Genomic DNA, 20,618 nt, shown 5'->3' with positions numbered 1-20,618 from the left:
TTTCCATGTTAGATGTAACTGAGTATTTAATCATAAAGGTTTCAGCTAGCAGGGACAGGTTTAAGCAGCGCTAAAAAGAGACCTTATATTAAAAATCCCAAATGGTATCAAATAGCATAAAGTGTGTCTAGAAAATACACACTTCACCATTACACCACCATCAAAATGTAAAGTAGAATAGAACCTTGCTTTTATATTGTTTATAAATTCTGATGCTACCATTTGAATGTCCTAGCAGAAATCGAGACTAATCAACCATTAGAAATCTATAATTGTCCAGGTTTGCCCTTCATTGGATTGTCTTGACCATATTTGCCTGTCTAAATGTACTGAGTTGATTGGCTGATAAAATACTAGTGTTAATGAGCAGCAGAACCAGTAAATATAAATGAAAGTAACAGAGTAATTGCTGTTCTTTTGATCTTTTGAAACTTCCTTGTTCGTTCGTTCATCCATTTTCCTTCGGCTTAGTCTTAGATTGCCACAGCGAAATGAATCAACTTTTCCAGCATATGTTTTACGCAGCGGATGCCATTTAAGCTGCAACCCATTATTGGGAAACACTGATACACACTCATTCACACAGACACTCATACACTACGGAGAATTTAGCCTACCCAATTCACCTATAATACATTATTAATCCGGGGTCACCACAGCGGAATGAACCGCCTAATAAAAATAATAATAATAATAATAATATGCAGTATGGTTTTCAGAAACATACTTATAACAAAAAAAAAATGGATCAGCACAGCACTGAAGTAAAGATGCAAAATATTTTGTGCAATCAACGGCAGAATAAACTACATATAAAATTATAAAATATACTAATTAAATATACAAAATATAAAATACTGTAAATATGTTGCTTTACAGGGTCACGAAACATCAAAAGACATTTTTTGTACATTTGTATATGCCACGTTGCTAAAACACTATATTTAGCTAACAAGTGAAATTTGGTTGCTTTTGCGTTGTTTAGAAAAAATCTGTTCTTCCGGTTTAAAATGAAATGTTGAAGCTACATCATGGCGATGAGATCATTTTGTAAATTTTAGCGTAGAGACTGGATGTCTGTACCAGCCGGTACGAAGTGATTTTATTAAGTTTTCAGCAGATCTGTTCCTTAATTCATGAGAAAGACTTGGTTCAAACCAATCAGCGCGCTTTATTTTAAACGAGATGCAACTTCATTAATATGCATGATATAGCTTCGAAGACTCTTTTTACCTGTTTCGGTGTTCAGAGAGATGCCATGTTGTGTTGCCAACTGTAATTCAAACAAGTAGTAGAAGAATTGTTCGGAGACATGGGTCATCAGTGTTGTATTTATAAATGTGCCACAACGAAGGGTTTGTTTCATTTCGCCATGATGAGAGCACAGCTCGTGTGTGGACCCAGGCAGCTGTATTTCAGTGGTCTGCTAACACGTGACTAAACCGTGTTTGTTTAAAAGCTTTTCGAATCTGGAATGGTGAAATCTGGGTTTACCACTTGCCTTTTTTTTTTTTAAAAAAGTTGCTTTCCAGTTTGTGTTGATTGTCCTGTCTCTACGGATTTGGTAAATGTGTTATCAATGTTCATTGTTTATGTTTATTCAGATGGCAAAGTTAGTCAGTATTGTCAGCAGTACTCTTTTCATGCAAACCCTTACCCACTTTCGCTGTTGGACACTCTCACCTAAACAAAGCTGGACTCACCCACTTCCCTGACTTATTTCAAACTAGAGGTGTGAAGGGTTTAACTTGTATTTGTAGCCTGATGAGGATAGAAGACTAGATAGTGTATGTTGCAGTAGTTTCAACCCAAATTTGGGTAAAATATAGACAAACCCAACTGCTGGGCTAAAAATATAATTTAAAATGTAACCTGTAACATTTCAGCCAAGCATTTTTAGATTGTTTATTTTTGTTTTTGTCTTTTAACAAAAGACAGTACAGTGAAACTGAAACAAAGAAACTTTCAAATTGCTGTGAATAATCGGACTTGAACAGAGGGAGAGTGTGAAGGTACAGAGGAAAAGTGCAGAGAGGATTTGATGGAATCTGTAGGGGGTTCAGTATCTGTGTGTGTGTGTGTGTATCTTTTAAGGGAGGGAGAGCGAGAGGATGTGCACCTCTAGAAGTACAGTTTTCTACTTTGATCTGTTCACTTGGCCCACATTATGAGGTGGAGAAAGAGGTTAAAGCTTTGTTTGTGCTGTTTTTTTCTTCAAGATAAACAAACGCAAACTGACTGCTTCCAAAGTCTCTGCAGATCCCTTTTACTTTAAACGTGCGTGTGCATGTGTGTGTGTGTGTGTGTGCTTGTGAATGTAATTTATATAGAATTAGGCAAGCATGTAATCACTAAGGAGACATACCTTATTTATCACCAACAATAAAACCCTCCCCGTCCTCCACCCCTCTGCCAAAAACAAAGCACTCCCTCCGGAAGCTAAAGAACAATAGGACCGCCTTTCATGTATACCAGCATATGTGTGTGAACCCCGGGATAGTTTCATAGTATACAGTAACTCCCACGTGAGAGAGGAGGAGATATTGATTGTTCTGAACTGCAGAAATTTTCTCGCTTGTATCTTTCATCGCTCGCTCCCTCTCTCTCTCTTTCTCTCTCTCAGCCTATTGTTGACCTTGTAAAAACACTTTTTCCCTAGGCTGGAAATGAGATGTCCAAATTCAATCTGGGTGCTGACAGGCAGTGTTTGGATATAACAGAGTAGGATGGAGGCAGGCAGGCCAAGGCATTGTTGCATCACAATGGCTTTACAGGTTTTTTAGTGCGCTGTGGGGGAGATGCGATGCCACTCTAAACATTGCCATCTGGTGGAGACCACAGTGATATTCTTTCATGTTAACACCCCTAAACACTTCTGGATTCTTAAAGCATTGCTGGTCATAAAGAGGTTTACCTGTCACTCTAAATTACATTTATAGTTCCAGTCCTTGAATTTAACTGGCCAAAATACTCTCAGAGACTGCTTCTGTTTCAATCCCTATGTCTTTCTCTGCATACATATATATTTAAGATTGTGCATTTAAGGTCCATTCGCAATTATTGTTGTTGCTCTCTAGTGGAATGCATTCATGCAGGAAAAGGTTGCTTATGCAAATCTTGCATAAGCAAGACTCTTTTCATGCTGATCAAAAGAATACTGCTTGGTTTGAAAGTTTTTACTAATTAAATGCTCTTTCTGGTGTCATTTATAAAATATATATATGCGGCCAGGAAAAATATTTTTTTTTCTTATTAATTTTTTTCTGTGCAAATCTTGAATGACCAAATTGTGAAAAATGTGAGAAATGAGATGGGAGGACAGGTGCAATTTCTGTGCTAAATTAACTTAAAATTAATAGCTAATTACATATTTTATTATGCAATATTAGTGCTGAAATTAATCTAATTATATTATATTATTGTCACGGTCGTGGTGGGGAAAAGGAGCGAGGACTCAAGTGCAAAGAAACAATGGGTATTTATTAATAATAAAATAAAAATAAAAGGCAAAACAAAACTACCCCGAGGGGGAAAACATTAACAAAACACACAAACTTAGCTGGGCTGACAAGAAGGCAAGACTGGAGCAGGAACACGGGGAGTGTAGACAACGAACTGGCAAAGGACTGAAAACATGAGGGGGATTATAAAGCAAAAAGTAAATTGACACACAGGTGAACACAATTAACTAATAATGGGTTAACAAGGAGGGTGGGACTAGACAATAGACGGGAGAGCGCATGACACAGAGAGACAATACAAGCCATGTGCTCACATAACACAACACTGAAGCACACGACAAAAGCACGTGACCACAATGTAAACACCGAGCCACGTGCTTTGACAAAAGACGCAAGACACGAGCACACGATGAATGAAAACACTCACCATGCGCTCACACACGCAGCGTGCATGCTTCATCCCAGCGCCGACCAAAACCGAAACCAACAAGACTGAGACGCTGGGAATGAAACACCACGCTGCTGATAGACGAAAACACAAACACGAGTACAAGAGCGCACGCGTCTGAGTGACGCAGAGCGCGCGCGCGGCCCCATCAAGCAGGAGCGCTCACACTCTGTGTACACCCATGACGGTGCGCGCACACACAGAGACAGAAACAGGACCAGACATGGGTAGTGTCCGAGTTCTGCCACCAAAACAAGAATTTACAAGACCAGAGTGGCAGAACCCTGACAATTATATTATATTATATTATATTATATTATATTATATTATATTATATTATATTATATTATATTATATTATATTTTATTATATTATATTATATTATATTATATAATTATAATAATATGATTATATTATCAGCGGGCCAATCGGAAATAATAAATAACACCTATTTATTGTAGTCTATTTATTTTACATGTGTTGTGTTTAAAAATAATTAAAACAAAAATATTTATTTACCTGAATCGCCGATCCTGTCTTCTTCTACTTCCCTAAACAACAACAAACAATACTACAATATTATTTTACATTATATTATATTGTATTATGTATTATATCATACTATTGTAAATGTTGCTAACAGGGGAACAAAAGAGTACTGCTACTATCTTCCCCAATGCAGTCAATGTATGCACAAGTTCCTCATGCTGATTTTGCTTGTTCAGTTTGGTCACATGTACATACTTCACCAGCCGAATACTGCTTGTTTTAAAAGTGATTTCTAGTAGTCATTTTCACACTTACAAGTCATTTCCACACTATTGATATAGCATCTGAAAATCAGCCTTCCATCAATATAACCTACCACCGGCTTTCACAGGAGACATGCCTTGCAAGTTGCAACCATGGAGACATTTGTGAGAGATGATTCAGAACAGTTTTTTTTTTGGGAACTGCGTAATATAATTGCATCTGCTGCAGCCATGGTACAGCAACAAACATTGTACATCCATGATACTGCAGCCATGGTACAGCAACAAACTTCCTTGATTATTATGACTTCAAGACTTTGGCTGTTTCTCAATATGCGTTCTTCAGTGGTCTCGCGTCCTTGTGTTCTCGTGCAACGTCATCATCAGCTGCCAAAGTTCAGTTCCAATACTCAAGACCGCAAGTACGGAGGATGCGTGAAACTTCCCGGATGTGTTCTTGATATCGAGGACACACTGATGCAGACTTGAGCGCCGAACTTGCTCTGGAAGTCCCAGAAGTCATTGCGACTAGAGGTGGGAAGCACAGCATTTTATTTAGATTTCTTATTAAATTTCAGAGATTTAAGTTTTCCCTAAATGAAACGGTGAAAGTAAACATTACCATGGACATCTTAATAAAGGAATGAACACATTAAGGGTGTTTGTTTGCTGAAATTCGTATTACAATTTGTTTTATTTATATTGTGCAGAGTATATTTATAATGTTTTTATGCAAAGTATATATTTTGAAGAGGGGGAAAACAATAAATTGTTGTATGAGTGCTGTAATGTTTAAATAATTTCCATTTAAAACGTGTGAAGGTCACGTGATCATCAGGAAGAACGCAGCATCCCATTTCTCAAAGGACGCGTGCTCTGCCCTTGCGGTCTCCTGAGTTCGTTCTTCCAAGGACACCTGGCAAGACCGGTCTCCACAAGAACACAAGTCCGTTTTCAGCGTTCTTGGAATTGAGAAACAGCCATTCACTTAGTGGATGCTTGACTGAAAGAAGTGTATTTGGTGTGCTGTCCCAGGGAAATGCTCTGAGCTTGGAAAGATTTTCAAGCTTGGCGCGCTCCTCTTAATCGAGAACTCAAGCCTGGTTCTGCGAAAACTCCCCCATTCTTTTCAACTGAAGGCAAAGTGGAGACTAGGTGTTGGAGAGATACTGAGAAGTCAAGGATGGTTGAGGTTGTTTGATTTGGTTATTTATCAGGATTTTTATTTCAAATTGGATTGATTGCTGATTGGATGTTAGATTGCTAATGAAAGGCCAGACGTTTCATACACTTGTGCTTCTTTCAAAATTTGTTTATAAACATCAGGTTATGAGAGTAGTTCCGAGATGCTAATGGTCTAATCCGATCCAATGATCTATGCTAAGCTAAGCTAAGTCTGAAGATCAGCTAAATGGTATGAATATAATAAAACTCAACTGTTTAGGAGAGTTGTGAAATGAGCATATTTCCATAAAAACACAAATGTGGAGTGTTCCTTTAAGTGAACTTTGTTTTAGAGAACTGCGTATATAAACATTAGATATTACGATCCAGCAGTGTGTGCAGTTACCATTTTTACCAGCAGGTGCTAATGAAGCCAGCCAGACTCTGACCTTTGGTTGAACACATCCTAAATTCATCTTTATGGTGTCATTGTTTTTTTGAACAAAACCGTATCATTTTACTCTCTGTCTCTTCCATTCTCTGTATGTACCCCACTGGACTAGGCAGATCTGTATGGCTTCTCCGAGCTTTGAATGATTCTGTCTGAATCAGTCGTGCTCAGCTGTGTAATCCTTCTCTCCGTTGAGCAATGCATCTTTATCTCGCTCCTCCAGTGTGTGTGTGTGTGTGTGTGTGTGTGTGTGGGTGTGTGTGTGTGTGTGTGTGTGTGTGTTTGTGTGTGTGTGTGCGTGAGGGTGTTGCTCCTGCAGCATCTGTCAGCATGTGCTAGCCTTTCCGCTGAACAGAGCACTTTGAGCTGCCTTTGTAAGACAATATGCAGCCATAGCCAAGGCATATGCATTATAGATTACCTCTCATAAATAGACAGACAGAAAGAGAGGTGGCAAAGAAATATATTGTTGAAGAGTTCATAAAATCTTACATCTTTCTCTTTATTTGCATTAGACATTAAAGTTGCACAAATGACAGACGAATGGAATCTGTCTGAAATAATGAGCTGATTATGACATTTTCATTTAAAATGAATTAATTACTGTATATCTAACGGGTAATTTGAGAGACCGCAGATTTCATAAGTTGTATATATGAAAACAAGGAAGGATTCGCGATGTGGATATGAAGACTCGGTAAGCTCATTTCCCCCGACTTAACCTCAATAACTCAGAATTTTAACTGGGGCAACAGATTGTCAGAGTACGATTTTCTGTTCAATGTCAAAAAATCTTGACAGATGTGCATGATGACACAGAAGAAGATGCTTTTGTTTTTTTATCTTTTTTATTCATTTATTTAGGTGGGACCAGAGAACAGGAAATGATGAAGTGAAAAGGTGGAGCAGGTTTGGGTAATGTTGAATACCTGACTCAAACTGGCATCACCTTACTGTTTTTGTCTTAAATATAACACAAAAAGCAACACATGTCATTTTAATGAGGAAAAACATATATGCTTTTGTTTTAGTTACTTATTTGATTAATTAGGCAAGCTTTTAGATCTATAAATGCTATGTCATGTTAACAGTCAATGCATCTATATATTGGCATAATCTATGAAAAGTTGCCAGGAAAAACACTGCTGAATTTGTACAGGGTTACCAATTAAATAAAAAAGTAATACTGCATGTATTGTTGTGTTCATTTAAAATGAAAAATGTCACATACACCAAGTTAAATGGCTGCAATAATGACAATAAGTAAATATGAAATATCTTTAATTAAAATATTTTGTCTGTTGTTACTATTCAACATATTAATCAGTGTGTTGTTACATGTGTGTAATTACACCAGTATTACACAAGTAAAAACTATGTACCAGTGTGTACATACACTTTACACATCTAGTTACCATGTAAGTTCACAGGTATAAGCGACAATATAAAGTGGGACCAAATATTTAAATATTTACCTCTTGAAGGTTATAGAAAGTGTTTTAATGTTTGAGTTGAGTAAATGATTTATTCAAACGATTTATTTAAATTCAAATTCATTTTGAATCATATCAAAGATTAATTCAGGTTAATGGATGGTTAACTCAGTTTAACCTTTGCAGAGTTGGAGATCTGTGTAGAGACTGACAGGTGATCCAACCAATCTTAGCACTGTTATTGTGTGTATGTCAATGCGTATATGCCAAATTGAGTGACTTTGTTCAAACATATTATTATTTTCAAATAAGTCTCATATCTCAACACATCTTTCACTGCATATTTTAATCAAGTGTACCCTCCCCCACTCACTCAAAGTACAATTTCACATTATGTATTCTTATTTACAGTTAATACATTTTTCACTATATATATATATATATATATATATATATATATATATATATATATATATATATATATATATATATATATATATATATATATATATATGTAGTGGAAAATGTATATAGCTTAAAATATAAAAATATATAGCTTTACATTAACTTTTTTTAATCATCGGCGGCTACTGTGGCTAGTAGTTTTCCAACGTTACTAACCACTCTGCATCCTCACTAGCCATCATTTTGTTGTTGTGAAAATATATTTTATATGCATAAATTTGACATGCTAAAATTACTTGTCCACATGCCTCCTCATTCATTTAACTTTTTGTGTGTCGGGTATGAGTTTGCTCAATGAGCTGATGATGGTCCAGGATCAACAATAGTGAATTTACACTGTATTTAAATGATGATGATGGTCCAGGGTCAACATTAGTGAATTTACACTGCATTTAATCGATGATGGTCCAGGATCAACAATAGTGAGTTTACACTGTATTTAAATGATGATGTTCCAGCATCAACAATAGTGAATTTACACTGTATTTAAATTATGATGATGGTCCATGATCAACAATAGTGAATTTACACTGTATTTAAATGATGATGATGGTCCAGGGTCAACATTAGTGATTTTAAACTGCATTTAATCGATGATGGTCCACGATCAACAATAGTGAATTTACACTGTATTTAAATGATGATGGTGCAGGATCAACAATAGAGAATTTACAATCTTTTGTTTATTTCAACTAATATTTTGAGGTTTTCATGTTTAATTTATAGGACGAGAGAGCAAACCATGAGGAGCAGAGAAATTAAAAGGATCAGCGTAGGACTTTAAGGTGGGAATCGAACTCAGGTCACAATGAACACCACAGTGCCATGGGTCACTATACTAACCACTACACCATTTGCTCTGTGATTTAAACTGGATTTAAATGATTATGGTCCACAATCAAGAAAAGTGAATTTACAACGTATTTAAATGATGGTGGTCCAGGAACAACATTAGTGAATTTACACTGTATTTAAATGATGATGATGGTCCAATATCAACATTTAATTGATGATGGTCCAGGATCAACAATAGGGAATTTACACTGTAATAAAATGATGGTAGTCCAGGATCAACATTAGTGAATTTACACTGTATTTAAATGATGATGATGGTCCAGGATCAACATTTAATTGATGATGGTCCAGGATCAACAATAGGGAATTTACACTGTAATGAAATGATGGTGGTCCAGGATCAACAATAGTGAATTTACACTGCATTTAAATGATGATGATTGTCCAGGATCAACATTAGTGAATTTACACACTATTTAAATGATGATGATGGTCCAGGATCAACATTAGTGAATTTACACACTATTTAAATGATGATGGTCCAGGATCAACAATTGTTAATTTACACTGTAATTAATTGATGGTGATCCAGGATCAACAATAGTGTATTAATACTGTATTTATATGATGATGATGGTCCAAGATCAACAATAATGAATCTACATTGTATTTATATGATGATGATGGTCCAGGATCAACAATAGTGAATTTACACTGTATTTAAATGATGATCAACTAGGATCAACAATAGAGAATTTTCACTGCTTCGTTTATCTTAACTAATATTTTGAGGTTGTCATGTTTAATCTATAGGACAGTAGAGAGAGCAAAGCATGTGAAGTAGAGAGATTTAAAGGATAAGCATAGGACTTTAAGGTGGGATTCGAACTCGGGTCACAATGAATACCACAGCGCAAAGGGTTATTACACTAACCACTACACCATTGGATCTGCGTTTTGACACTGTATTTAAATGATGATGATGGTCCAGGATCAACAACAGTGAATTTACACTAATTGATGATTATGGTCCAGGATCAACAATAGTGAATTTACACTGTATTTAGATGATGATGTTCTAAGATCAATATTAGTGAATTTACAATGTGTTTAAATGATAAATGGTCTTTTATTTTAACTAATATTTTGAGGTAGTAAGGTTTAATTTAAAGGACAGTAGAGAAAGCAAGGCATGAGAAGCAGAAAGATTTGAAGGATCAGCATTCAACTTTAAGGTAGGAATCAAACCCAGGTCACAATGAACATCACAGTGCCATGGGTCATTACACTAACCACTACACCATTGGCTCTGTGATTTAAATTGTATTTAAATGATGATGGTCCAGGATCAACATTAGAGAATTGAAGCTTATTTAAATGATGATGGTCCAGGATCAACAATAGTGAATTTACACTCTCTTTAAATGATGATGGTCCAGGATCAACAACAGTGAATTCACACTGTATTTAAATGATGATGATGGTCCAGGATCAACAAAAGTGAATTGACACACTATTTAAATGATGATGATGGTCCAGGATCAACAAAAGTGAATTTACACACTATTTAAATGATGATGATGGTCCAGGATCAACAATAGTATTTACACTGTATTAAAATGATGATGGTCCAGGATCAACATTAGTGAATTTACACTGTATTTAAATGATGATGGTCCAGGATCAACAATAGTGAGTTTACACTATATTTAAATGATGATGGTCCAGGATTAACAATAGTGAATTTACACTATATTTAAATGATGACGATGGTCCAGGATCAACAATAGTGAATTTACACTGAATTTAAATGATGATGATGGTCCAGGATCAACAATAATGAATTTACACTGCATTTAATCGATGATGGTCCAGGATCAACAACAGTGAATTTACACAGTATTTAAATGATGATGGTGCAGGATCAACAATAGAGAACTTGCATTGTTTTATTTTTTTTAGCTAATATTTTGAGGATGTCACAATTAATTTTTAGGAGAGCAGAGAGAGCAAAGCATGAGGAGCAGAGAGATTGGAATGATCAGCATAGGACTTCAATGTGGGAACTGACCTCGGGTCGCAATGAACGCTTCAGTGCCATGGGTGAACACACTAACCACTGCACCATTGGCTCTGTGATTTTCAATATATTTAAATGATGATAATGGGTCAGGATCAACAATAGTGAAATTACACTGTATTTAAATGATGATGATGGTCCAGGATTAACAACAGTGAATTTACACTATATTTAAATGATGATGGTGGTCCAGGATCTACATTATTGATATTACACTGCGTTTAATCAATGATGGTCCAGGATCAACAAAAGTGAATTTACACACTATTTAAATGATGATGATGGTCCACAATCAACAATAGAATTTACACTGTATGTAAATGATGATGGTCCAGGATCAACAAAAGTTAATTTAAGCTGTATTTAAATCATGTTGGTCTTGGATCAACATTAGTAAATTTACACTGTGTTTAAATTATTTTTAACTAATATTTTGAGGTAGTAAGGTTTAATTTTTAGGACAGTAGAGAAAGCAAAGCATGAGATTTGAAGGATTAGCAAATAACTTTAAGGTGGGAATCGAACTCGGGTCACAATGAACACCACAGTTCCATGGGTCATTACACTAACCACACTATTGGCTCTGTGATTTACATTGTATTTAAATTATTATGGTACAGGATCAACATTAGTGAATTTACACTGTATTTAAATGATGATGATGTTCCATGGTCGACATTAGTGAATTTAGACTGCATTTAATCGATGATGGCCCAGGATCAACTCTAGTGAATTTACTCTGTATTTAAATGATGATAATGGTCCAGGATCAACATCAGTGAATTTACATTGTATTGAAGTGATGATGGTTTAATATTAACAATAGAGATTTTACACTGTTTGATATATTTTAACTAATATTTTGATGTAATCATGTTTTATTTATAGAACAGTAAAGAGAGCAAAGCATGAGGAGCAGGAAGATTAGAAGGATCAGCATAAGACTTCAAGGTTGTAATTGAACTCAGGTCACAACGAACACCATAGTGCCATATGTCAACACACTAACCACTACACCATTGGCTCTGTTAATTCACACTGTATTTAAATGGTGATGGTCCAGGATCAACATTAGTGAATTTACACACTGTTTAAATGATGATAATGGTCCATGAGCAAATAGAATATGGTTTCATAGTGTTATCTTGCAATTAGTTTTTATTTCACATGACTTTTCAGAGCTCAAAAATAAGGATTTACCAAATTTATCTCTGACCACACCAAATTTTTAAATCAAACCAAGCTGTATACTATACATTTTATTTAACAAAACATTTCTTAAAAATAAATAAAAGCAATTGACTTCTAAAAAATAATTATTGTCATGTATCAAAAATATGCACAGTAATCTGTCCTGGCTGAAGGTCTCTCGGATCACCAGTTAACTGCACATAAATGGAGAGTTGATCTCCCATTAAAGCAATATTGTTAAAAAAAAAAAAAAAAAGACTTCACGAAAGGAAACGGGAGCGCACACGTGTTTTTAAGCAGTCGCGTACACACATTTTAAGAAGTTGCACGCATCACATCAGCTCAGGGCTGGAGTGGGACTCTTTTTCAGCCCTGGAGTTTCAAGCCTTAGACTGGCCCACCTCAGTTCACCACTGACTATATTAAAATAAGGTCATTTCCAATTCAGTTTCTAATTACACTATCACTTCTTTTTTTGAGAAAACAGCTGTTTTAGAACTTCAAATGTTTAACAACCCTTAAAGTATTATATATCTTAACAATAAAAATGAAAAAATAAAATGTTACCCAAAAAGGACCAAACCCAGGTTGGCCACATCATAACCCAACATGCTAACCACTGTACCACAACAGCTGTATATTGAATGGTGACTTATCTAGTTATATCATCATTAACCTGCAGGCTGCATCTTGCTCACGAGGCTACTAGAAAATATATAAAAAGAGCTGAGCTGCGGTAAAATAATGAATAAGGAGGCTGTGGTCAAGTAAATAAATAAATTATTTTTAAAAAGTGAGACTGCTGAGAGCAACAGATTCTGGAGCTAGGGACACCGGCCCTCACGGCCAAAAAAACAGACCGGCCCACCGGGAATTCTCCTGGTCCTCCTGATTAGCCAATCCGGGCCTGTGTCAGCTGTTAGCGCGAGTGATCATCATCCTCTCATTCGGTATTCACTTGCTTTCTTCTGGGTTGGCGGGTGTTAATGTAAAGCCCTGTATATGTATATACATGTATATACACACGAGTGGCAAGCAGAGGACTACAGTTTGACAAATATTGCAGCTGTTGGACAACACAATGTACTTTTGAGGCAAGAATGTAGTTGTTTTGTAGCAGCGCAAAGACGTTTGACATTGTCCATCCACAAGATGGCATTTCATGTTGTTCAGCCTTATAATCTTAAAATGTCAGCAAAATCATCTGTTTTGTCATCACTTTAGATATTACGCTAAAGAATCATTCAAATACTAGCTCTAAAATGACATTTGTGAAGTAGTTCAGCTGTTTCTGACATCAGCTGCAAATGCGAATAAATGGCAGAAAAAAAGTAGTTTCTCGCACAAAAGGGTTTTTAGACTCTCCGTGTTTGATTTTCTTCTTTATATACACGATTATGCCATAAAACTTTGATATAAATGCAATATCACACTCATAGCAGTGCAATATGGCCGTATATCCTCACTAGTGGGACTCTAAGGCACGCTTGCCACCAGTGTCAATATACAGCCCTATCGCACTGCTACTCGTGTGTTATTGCTCATATATACAGTATACATTATATATTTATACAGATTTAATTTAATTCCTAAAATGATAAAAAAAAAAACATTAAGTAACTGATTAAATATGAAACTCTCTAATCTTAAGCTCTAAAGAAAACAAATAAGCTGTAATTACCAGCATGAAAAAAGATTCTGTGGGTCAGCATTTTCTCATACTCTGGAAGTTAAGTGGCGCTGAGGGCCTCAGGTGGAAAGAGCCGATCCACAGGTGTGTTGTAGTTGAATAAACAGAATGCGTATTACTATTCATGAGGCAACATGCAAGCTTTCTCTGCCTAGAGACCTGTCCATCTCATCTCCTCTGAACAAAACACAAACTGTGACAACGCAATTATCAGTTTTTAATTAAACAAACATCAACAGAGCATACACCGTGAGCGCTGAAGAAAGACAAAGTATGCCTGAGAGAGTTTGTGTATGAATGTGTGTGTGCGTATGTTTTCACAACCAGACACTTGGGTTGGAATGAGCTCAGAAAGACAAAACATTCTCCCGTGATTCAAACTGAGGGACAGTTCACATAAACATGAAAAAAATATGTTTTTTGAAAGTCATTGGAGCCTATTGCCATTTTTAATCTAACTTCAATTTTACGATGCCCTATTTTTTTTTTTTAACACTTTGAGTCTGCTGTCAAAAGTAAGATTTCAAATTTCAAATGTGTATAGGTGACCATTGTCAAAAGTTGTACATGACCATTCTATTACTCAGTCAGAGATCTATAAGTACGAGTGAAGTGTTAATTTCACTCTCAAAGTGTGAAAATTAACACTAATTAAGTGTTTATAGGTCCACACTAAATAGAGAAAAATTTACAACTGAAATTGAGTTTTATTTTTACACTTGCATAGCGTTAAAAAAACACTGCTACTGCTAACGCTGTTTTTCACTCCCCCTACATATTTGTACGGAGTAAATATGCTAAAACTACAAATTCAGTGTTAATAGCTTGAAACTAAGAGTGTCCTTCTTAACAATAACAGTGTTCATTAGTCTTCATAAAAATCTAGGTTTATATTTAAATGTATTTTTAGGCATATAAATTGTTTATTGCATTATGGGAAAGTGTGCATTGATCATTTAAAAAAGGTTTGGAGAATGTAGCATTGACTGAGCTAATGTTAAATGGTAATTCTTCTGGCCATTCTGCAGTTGCCTGGACCGTACTAAAGTTCAATTGTCCCCCCTTGCCACCTTCTCGGTTGGTTTGTGACACTGTCTTTACCCCTTCTGAACCCCGGAATGCTTGCATCATTGAGCTGCTGTTGAGTATACGGCAGTCGCTAGGTGTCGGACACAAATGCACCAATATGGAAAGACGTACGCACGTCACGGTCATTCTGCTTTTACTGAATCTTTTGGTTTTGGATATGCAGAAAGCAATTTACGTCCATCTGCCACAAAAATATAATAATTTAGCACATAATGTGATGTCTGCAGAAGCTTTTTTTGGAGGAGAAAAAGTCAGTCCCGCTTGTCACCAAGGTACAATACGTGACACACATACAAACACACAAGAATGAACGTTATGAAAACAATAGTTTGTTGTACAGTTGGCGGTTCACTTCCGTTATTTGGTACGATTGCATTCTTTCTAGAAGTGAATCGGACTAGCGTTCGCATTAACTGTACCCCAGACCACCTCTTTCAGACGGACTCAGTTACAGTTCACTATTGTGCACCCCAGTTCAGAAGACACATTCGAACTAGCTAAATGTACCGTACTCTGACGTCAAATGAACCCAGGTGCGGACCAAAAGTGCTAGTGTGAAAGGAGGGTCACACACCAGAAGCGCCGCTCAGCGCTGTGCCGCCTAGTGCTATGCAGTGCCATGCATTTCAGAACTCTAAACATAGGTTTCTACCAGGGTACACACACTGGTGCCGCAAGTCGGTGGCTGTCTGCGGCACCCAGCCATAACTCAGGTCACGGTTCATATTTCTGTCGCACCACAGAGTGCCATCTGAATAGTTTCATTTTAAATATCATGCGAATGTGCGCCTCTGGTGTGCAATACTTTCAACTGTCATGTGCGTGCCGTGTCGCGGCCCTTATGTTACCATTCATGTCAACAGTAAAAAATGGTCTGTGATATATAGAATGCTAAACTAAAGTTAAACCGTCAATTATGTCAACTCACTTTAACAACACATACTCTGAGAATTTATCTTAATTAGCATTGTAATTTTGTAACTACTGTATTGTTTTTATGGTTTGTTTTATGGAATGTCTGCAGCAATATGGTGATGCCCATAACAAATTTCCTCTCAAGGGCAATGATGTTTACTACTACTACAACCCATAGGTTAAAAAAACATTTAAAGAAAACATCTGAAACAACGCTAATAATTATATTTCTCATAAATCAAACCAAGAACTGCGCAATAACATTTTTCTCTGAGCGCATCTGAACCCAGCCGTCATTCATCTTTTCTGGGCAGCATAATGACTTGTTAATCTCATAATTTGTCCTTTGTCATTCAGTGATGTCACTGTGGCAGACATTACTTTAAAGAATCCACCTGAGTGTGAAATGATGCGTGCGAGTGAGCAAGCATGAGGAAGACAGAGACGTATAGAGAATGACAGCGATATCGGGAGTCAAGTCCTTGACTGAACTGCAAAAGTGCTGACACGCGTGCCACCCCTGAAGTGTCTATCAGTCTGCCTGGATCGCAACTGAGATAAACTAGCTTTCGGTCCCTAATGACTGAGTAAATGTGGCATCCCTGTGATAAAACATGACGTGCCACTGCGCCACGCAGTAGTGAGTGATTTCAGCCTCACAACTTCATTACAAAACCAAGGACACGCTCGCAGACGGGCACATACCTCCTCACCTCAGGCCCGCGCAACCAAACGCCAATGCCAGCTTGTTCTGACAGCCCTGACAGAAGAGAGGGTCACAAGTCATGCGGCCAGGCATAAAATACAATCAACCTGTCACGGAAATGTGTAGAATTAATCTTTCTCGGGCCTTTATTTCATCCAGAGGCTCGCAGCCAAGTGAAACAAGCGGCAGTATCTTTACTAAGGGAACAAACGCAGTCAAATGAAATCTAACGTCACATTTTGAGCATGAATTTAAGTACATCAATGCTACTGACATGGAAGGATCAATTATTAATTAACACCTTTTTCCCCTTTAAATTTTAGATGGAGTGGAATCAAAAAATAACCGACTTTCACACACCAACCATTGGATGGTGGCACGCAATGCAACAGTTTTCGCTGCACTGCTTTGGACACAGCATCCAAAATGTCTTTCTCAGGTTCATGCTTGCACTCCGTTTTGCTGCAGAATGTTTTCTTGTAGTTTACTTTGCAACTTTGATAAGAGGGAAGGTGAAATGTTCTGCCTCGATGAGCACTGAGCATCTTAGTGAAGCTGTTTGAAGTCAGAAACTTCAGACGACAGATAACGCCTGCCTGCACACTGCACATTTCCCAGCTTATATGCACCTGTTTTGGTGACTGCTAGTATAAACTGGGAATTAAATATTTTGGAATCACATCAAATCCTTAACTTCGTCTGAAGAAGAAAGTTACTGTGGTTTTCAGTATACCAAAGGTATATATCATTAAACTGGTATTAACTAACCCTTATAAAAAAAAGCTGTATTCTAAGTTTCAATATCCCCATTCTTTTTAAACCTGGAAGATTTTATTTAAAATATTTTATTTGTATTATTATTTCATATGGGGTCACAGTGGGTAGCAAAAATGCCTCACAGCAAGAAGGTTGGTGCTTCAGGTGCTCCCATTTCCCCCACAGTCCAAAGATATGGTATAGGTGAATTGAATAAGCTAAATTAGCTTTAGTGTGTGTGTGTGTGTGTGTGTGTGTGTGTGTGTGTGTGTGTGTGTGTGTGTGTGTGTGTGTGTGTGTGTGTTTGTGTGTGTGTGTGTGTGTTTGTGTGTGTGTGTGTGTGTTTGTGTGTGTGTGTGTGTGTGTGAATGCAAGAATGTTTGGGTGTTTCCCAGTGTTGGGTTGCGGCTGGAAGGGCATCCGCTGCGTAAATATATGCTGGATAAGATGTCGGTTCATTCCACCCTGATTAATAAAGGGATTAAGCTGAAAATAAAATGATTGAATGATTGAATGAATGAATGAATGAATGAATGAATGAATGAATGAATGAATTATGCCTTCTTATCTTATTTGAAACAATGAAATGCCAAACTGAATTCCAGTCTCACACAATGTCCTATCAGTCATAAAGCAATGCTGCAACAACATGCATCTTTTCTATAAAAATGTGAGTTTTAGTCCTCCTAACCATTGTCAATGAGTTATAATGGCTTCTGTTTTAGAAACATTGAAGCTGGAACAGCAACATAAAAACTTGACAATTTGGAAACTTTGGATAGACTCTTTTCACAAGACTGTTATGACAAGTTCAACTGTCATCTTTATCTTAAATCCTTGAAAGCTTTTTAATTTTTTTTTAACTGTATGTACATTTATGTGTAAAATATGTATATTTGCGTTAAATTACAAAAAATCCATTACCGCTGGTGTGTTTCTAATGCTGTGTCTATGGGAAGGACAGTACATTTTTATGTTATTCTGTCTTCTGGCTGTCATTATCAGTCTCATAGATTTTTTTTTTCCTTTTTCTGAAAGTCTTGATAACACCATAATGGAATTTTTGTTTTATTATTTAACCAAATGGCAATGTCATTCATTCATTTTCCTTTCGCTTATTCTCTTCTTTCATTAGGGGTCGCGGAATGAACCACTAACTTATCCAGCATAATTTTTACACAGCTTATGCCCTTCCAGCTGCAACCTAGCACTGGGAAACACCCATACACTACTGACAATTTAGCTTAACCAATTAATGTATAGCGCATGTCTTTGGACTGAGGAGGAAACCCACACCAAAACACTCCACACAGAAACGCCAACTGACTTAGTCTGGGCTCAAACCAGTGACCTTCTTGCTGTGAGGTGACAGTGCTAACCACTGAGCCACCATGTTGCTGTTCAAATGGCATTGTAAAAAAAGTATTTGTAGTACTCTCCCATTCACTGTCTGTGCTCTAGATTAACCTAGCTATGATGACTTCTGCTACAGAGAAACCAAGAAATGTGGGTCCATTATGTGCTTATATCATAAATGAAGACCCTTAACTAAGAATGATTAACATCATTGAAACCTCTTTTCATTCACAAAAGGTGAAAAAACTGCAAAAATCTTCTTAAGATTATAAAAGTGTTTTTGCACTATGAAAGAAATATATTATGTGAACGTTTTAGGGTTTAGTGAACCAAAATATGAAAGCCCTTGTGGTTCTTTCTTGCTGTGGACAGAACAAAATAATACATTTCATAAATCCAGTTGAACTGAATGGGATTATATCCATATGTTTCAGGCAGCACAGTAATTTATGAACGTATTCGTCATATTATTTATAAACGTCGTGTTTTAAAACAGACAGACGGTTTAGAGTTACACTATGTACTGACTCCTATTGGTTTAGGCGAGTCGTTTTACATGAAAGAATGAACGCGGAACTATATCCGGGGGAAAGTCGTAACCTTGCCCGATATTCGTGTTTTTAACAAGCGTGCTAAAGTCCACGCACATTCATTTGAGTCACCGCATTATTACAAATCTTGCGACACCCTAAGAACTTGCAAAACTGGGGCTTTTAGCAAAAGCTTGTTTTTCCGGTCGCTGAGCCAAATGAGACTCCTGCCTGGACTCGGTTTATTTAATTTGTTTGCTCAAGGCTTGCTGTAAATTTGCTGGAATCATGATTGACAAGGATGATTTCGGGCCCGTCACCCGAAATCGGCGGCGCGCGACCATCACGAGTACCAGGAGCGAGTCTGTGAAGCTGCGAAACGGCGCGAGCGCGACAGCAGCAGCCGCTGACAGTGGTCTCAAAAGCGGACACAAGGCGCGGGAGTCTCTGGCGAAAAACTTGCAGCTCAACGAAGAAAACAAGAGAAAATGCGACCGCTACGACAGAATGAGGTAAGAGAGGTAGTCTACGCCGAGACGTCATGCTAAAACGCAGGTTGTTGTCGTTTTGGGGGCATTTATAGGAACGGTGACAAAGATAGATGGTCACTGCACAGGGGGAGGAAAAAGAGATTCACCAACGTGCGTACAGTAGCCTATGGCACAGCACAGCATAAGATGTTTTACACCAACACGAAAAGTATTTCATTGAGCAAAGCTGAAATAAGTAGTGTTTGTGAGAAATGTATCCATTCTTAAAAAAGAATATAAACAAACGCACATGTGGACATACAGTAGTTGACCAATCAACAAATTGACTGAATAACTTACATTTTACATACTTACTACAAACATTTGGTTTATTGAAACGTTTAACAAATGTTAAAGCAAAAACTATGCCTGCAATATTTCAACTTATTTTTTCGCATATAGTATTTTTAATAAATGTAAAATGAAACTAAATTTAATATTTAGTGTTCCAATTTATAACATAAAATGACAAAAATAACAAGGGTTCTATGTTTTATTATCAATAACGCAATAGCCTACCAATGTTTTACTTTAGAGGAGTTAATCTTGATCAATAATGCAATAGAGTTATTCTTGATTTTTTAATCACAGTAGTCTAAATGATTTTGACCAGTTGGCTTTTTAATTTATGGTTAATAATGGTAAATAATTCATGGTAGTGGTAAATTAATTCTAAAGTAAAATAAAGTCATAAGCAGATCACAAAAAACAGCACTATGACTTATATTAGGGGTCACCAATCCTGGTCCTGAAGGGCCGATGTCCCTGCAGTGTTTAGCTTCAACTTGCCTCAACACACCTGCCTG

General features: G+C 36.9%; 1 protein-coding gene and 1 long non-coding RNA gene across 4 annotated transcripts in view; one reads left to right on the top strand and one right to left on the bottom strand.

The window, feature by feature from the left end:
• LOC141378225 (uncharacterized) overlaps nucleotides 1-20,618 on the bottom strand; it is a 42,061-nt gene that overhangs the window by 20,484 nt on the left and 959 nt on the right. The gene's annotated exons all lie outside the window — the stretch shown is intronic.
• The window catches only part of dgat1b (diacylglycerol O-acyltransferase 1b), a 61,766-nt gene continuing 60,480 nt past the window's right edge, over nucleotides 19,333-20,618 (top strand). For 2 of the 3 annotated variants that reach the window (XM_087285597.1, XM_087285598.1), the window contains exon 1: nucleotides 19,333-19,794. In XM_087285597.1, coding sequence (XP_087141723.1) covers nucleotides 19,571-19,794 — 224 coding nt within the window. In that variant the 5' untranslated portion in view covers nucleotides 19,333-19,570. 3 annotated transcript variants of the gene reach the window in all.

The sequence above is a fragment of the Danio rerio genome, chromosome 16 (assembly GCF_052040795.2).
Source record: "Danio rerio strain M-AB ecotype USA chromosome 16, GRCz13ab, whole genome shotgun sequence".
NCBI lineage: Eukaryota > Metazoa > Chordata > Actinopteri > Cypriniformes > Danionidae > Danio > Danio rerio.
The sequence above is the reverse complement of the archived record's forward strand: the minus strand, read 5'-3'. Positions and strand labels throughout refer to the sequence as shown.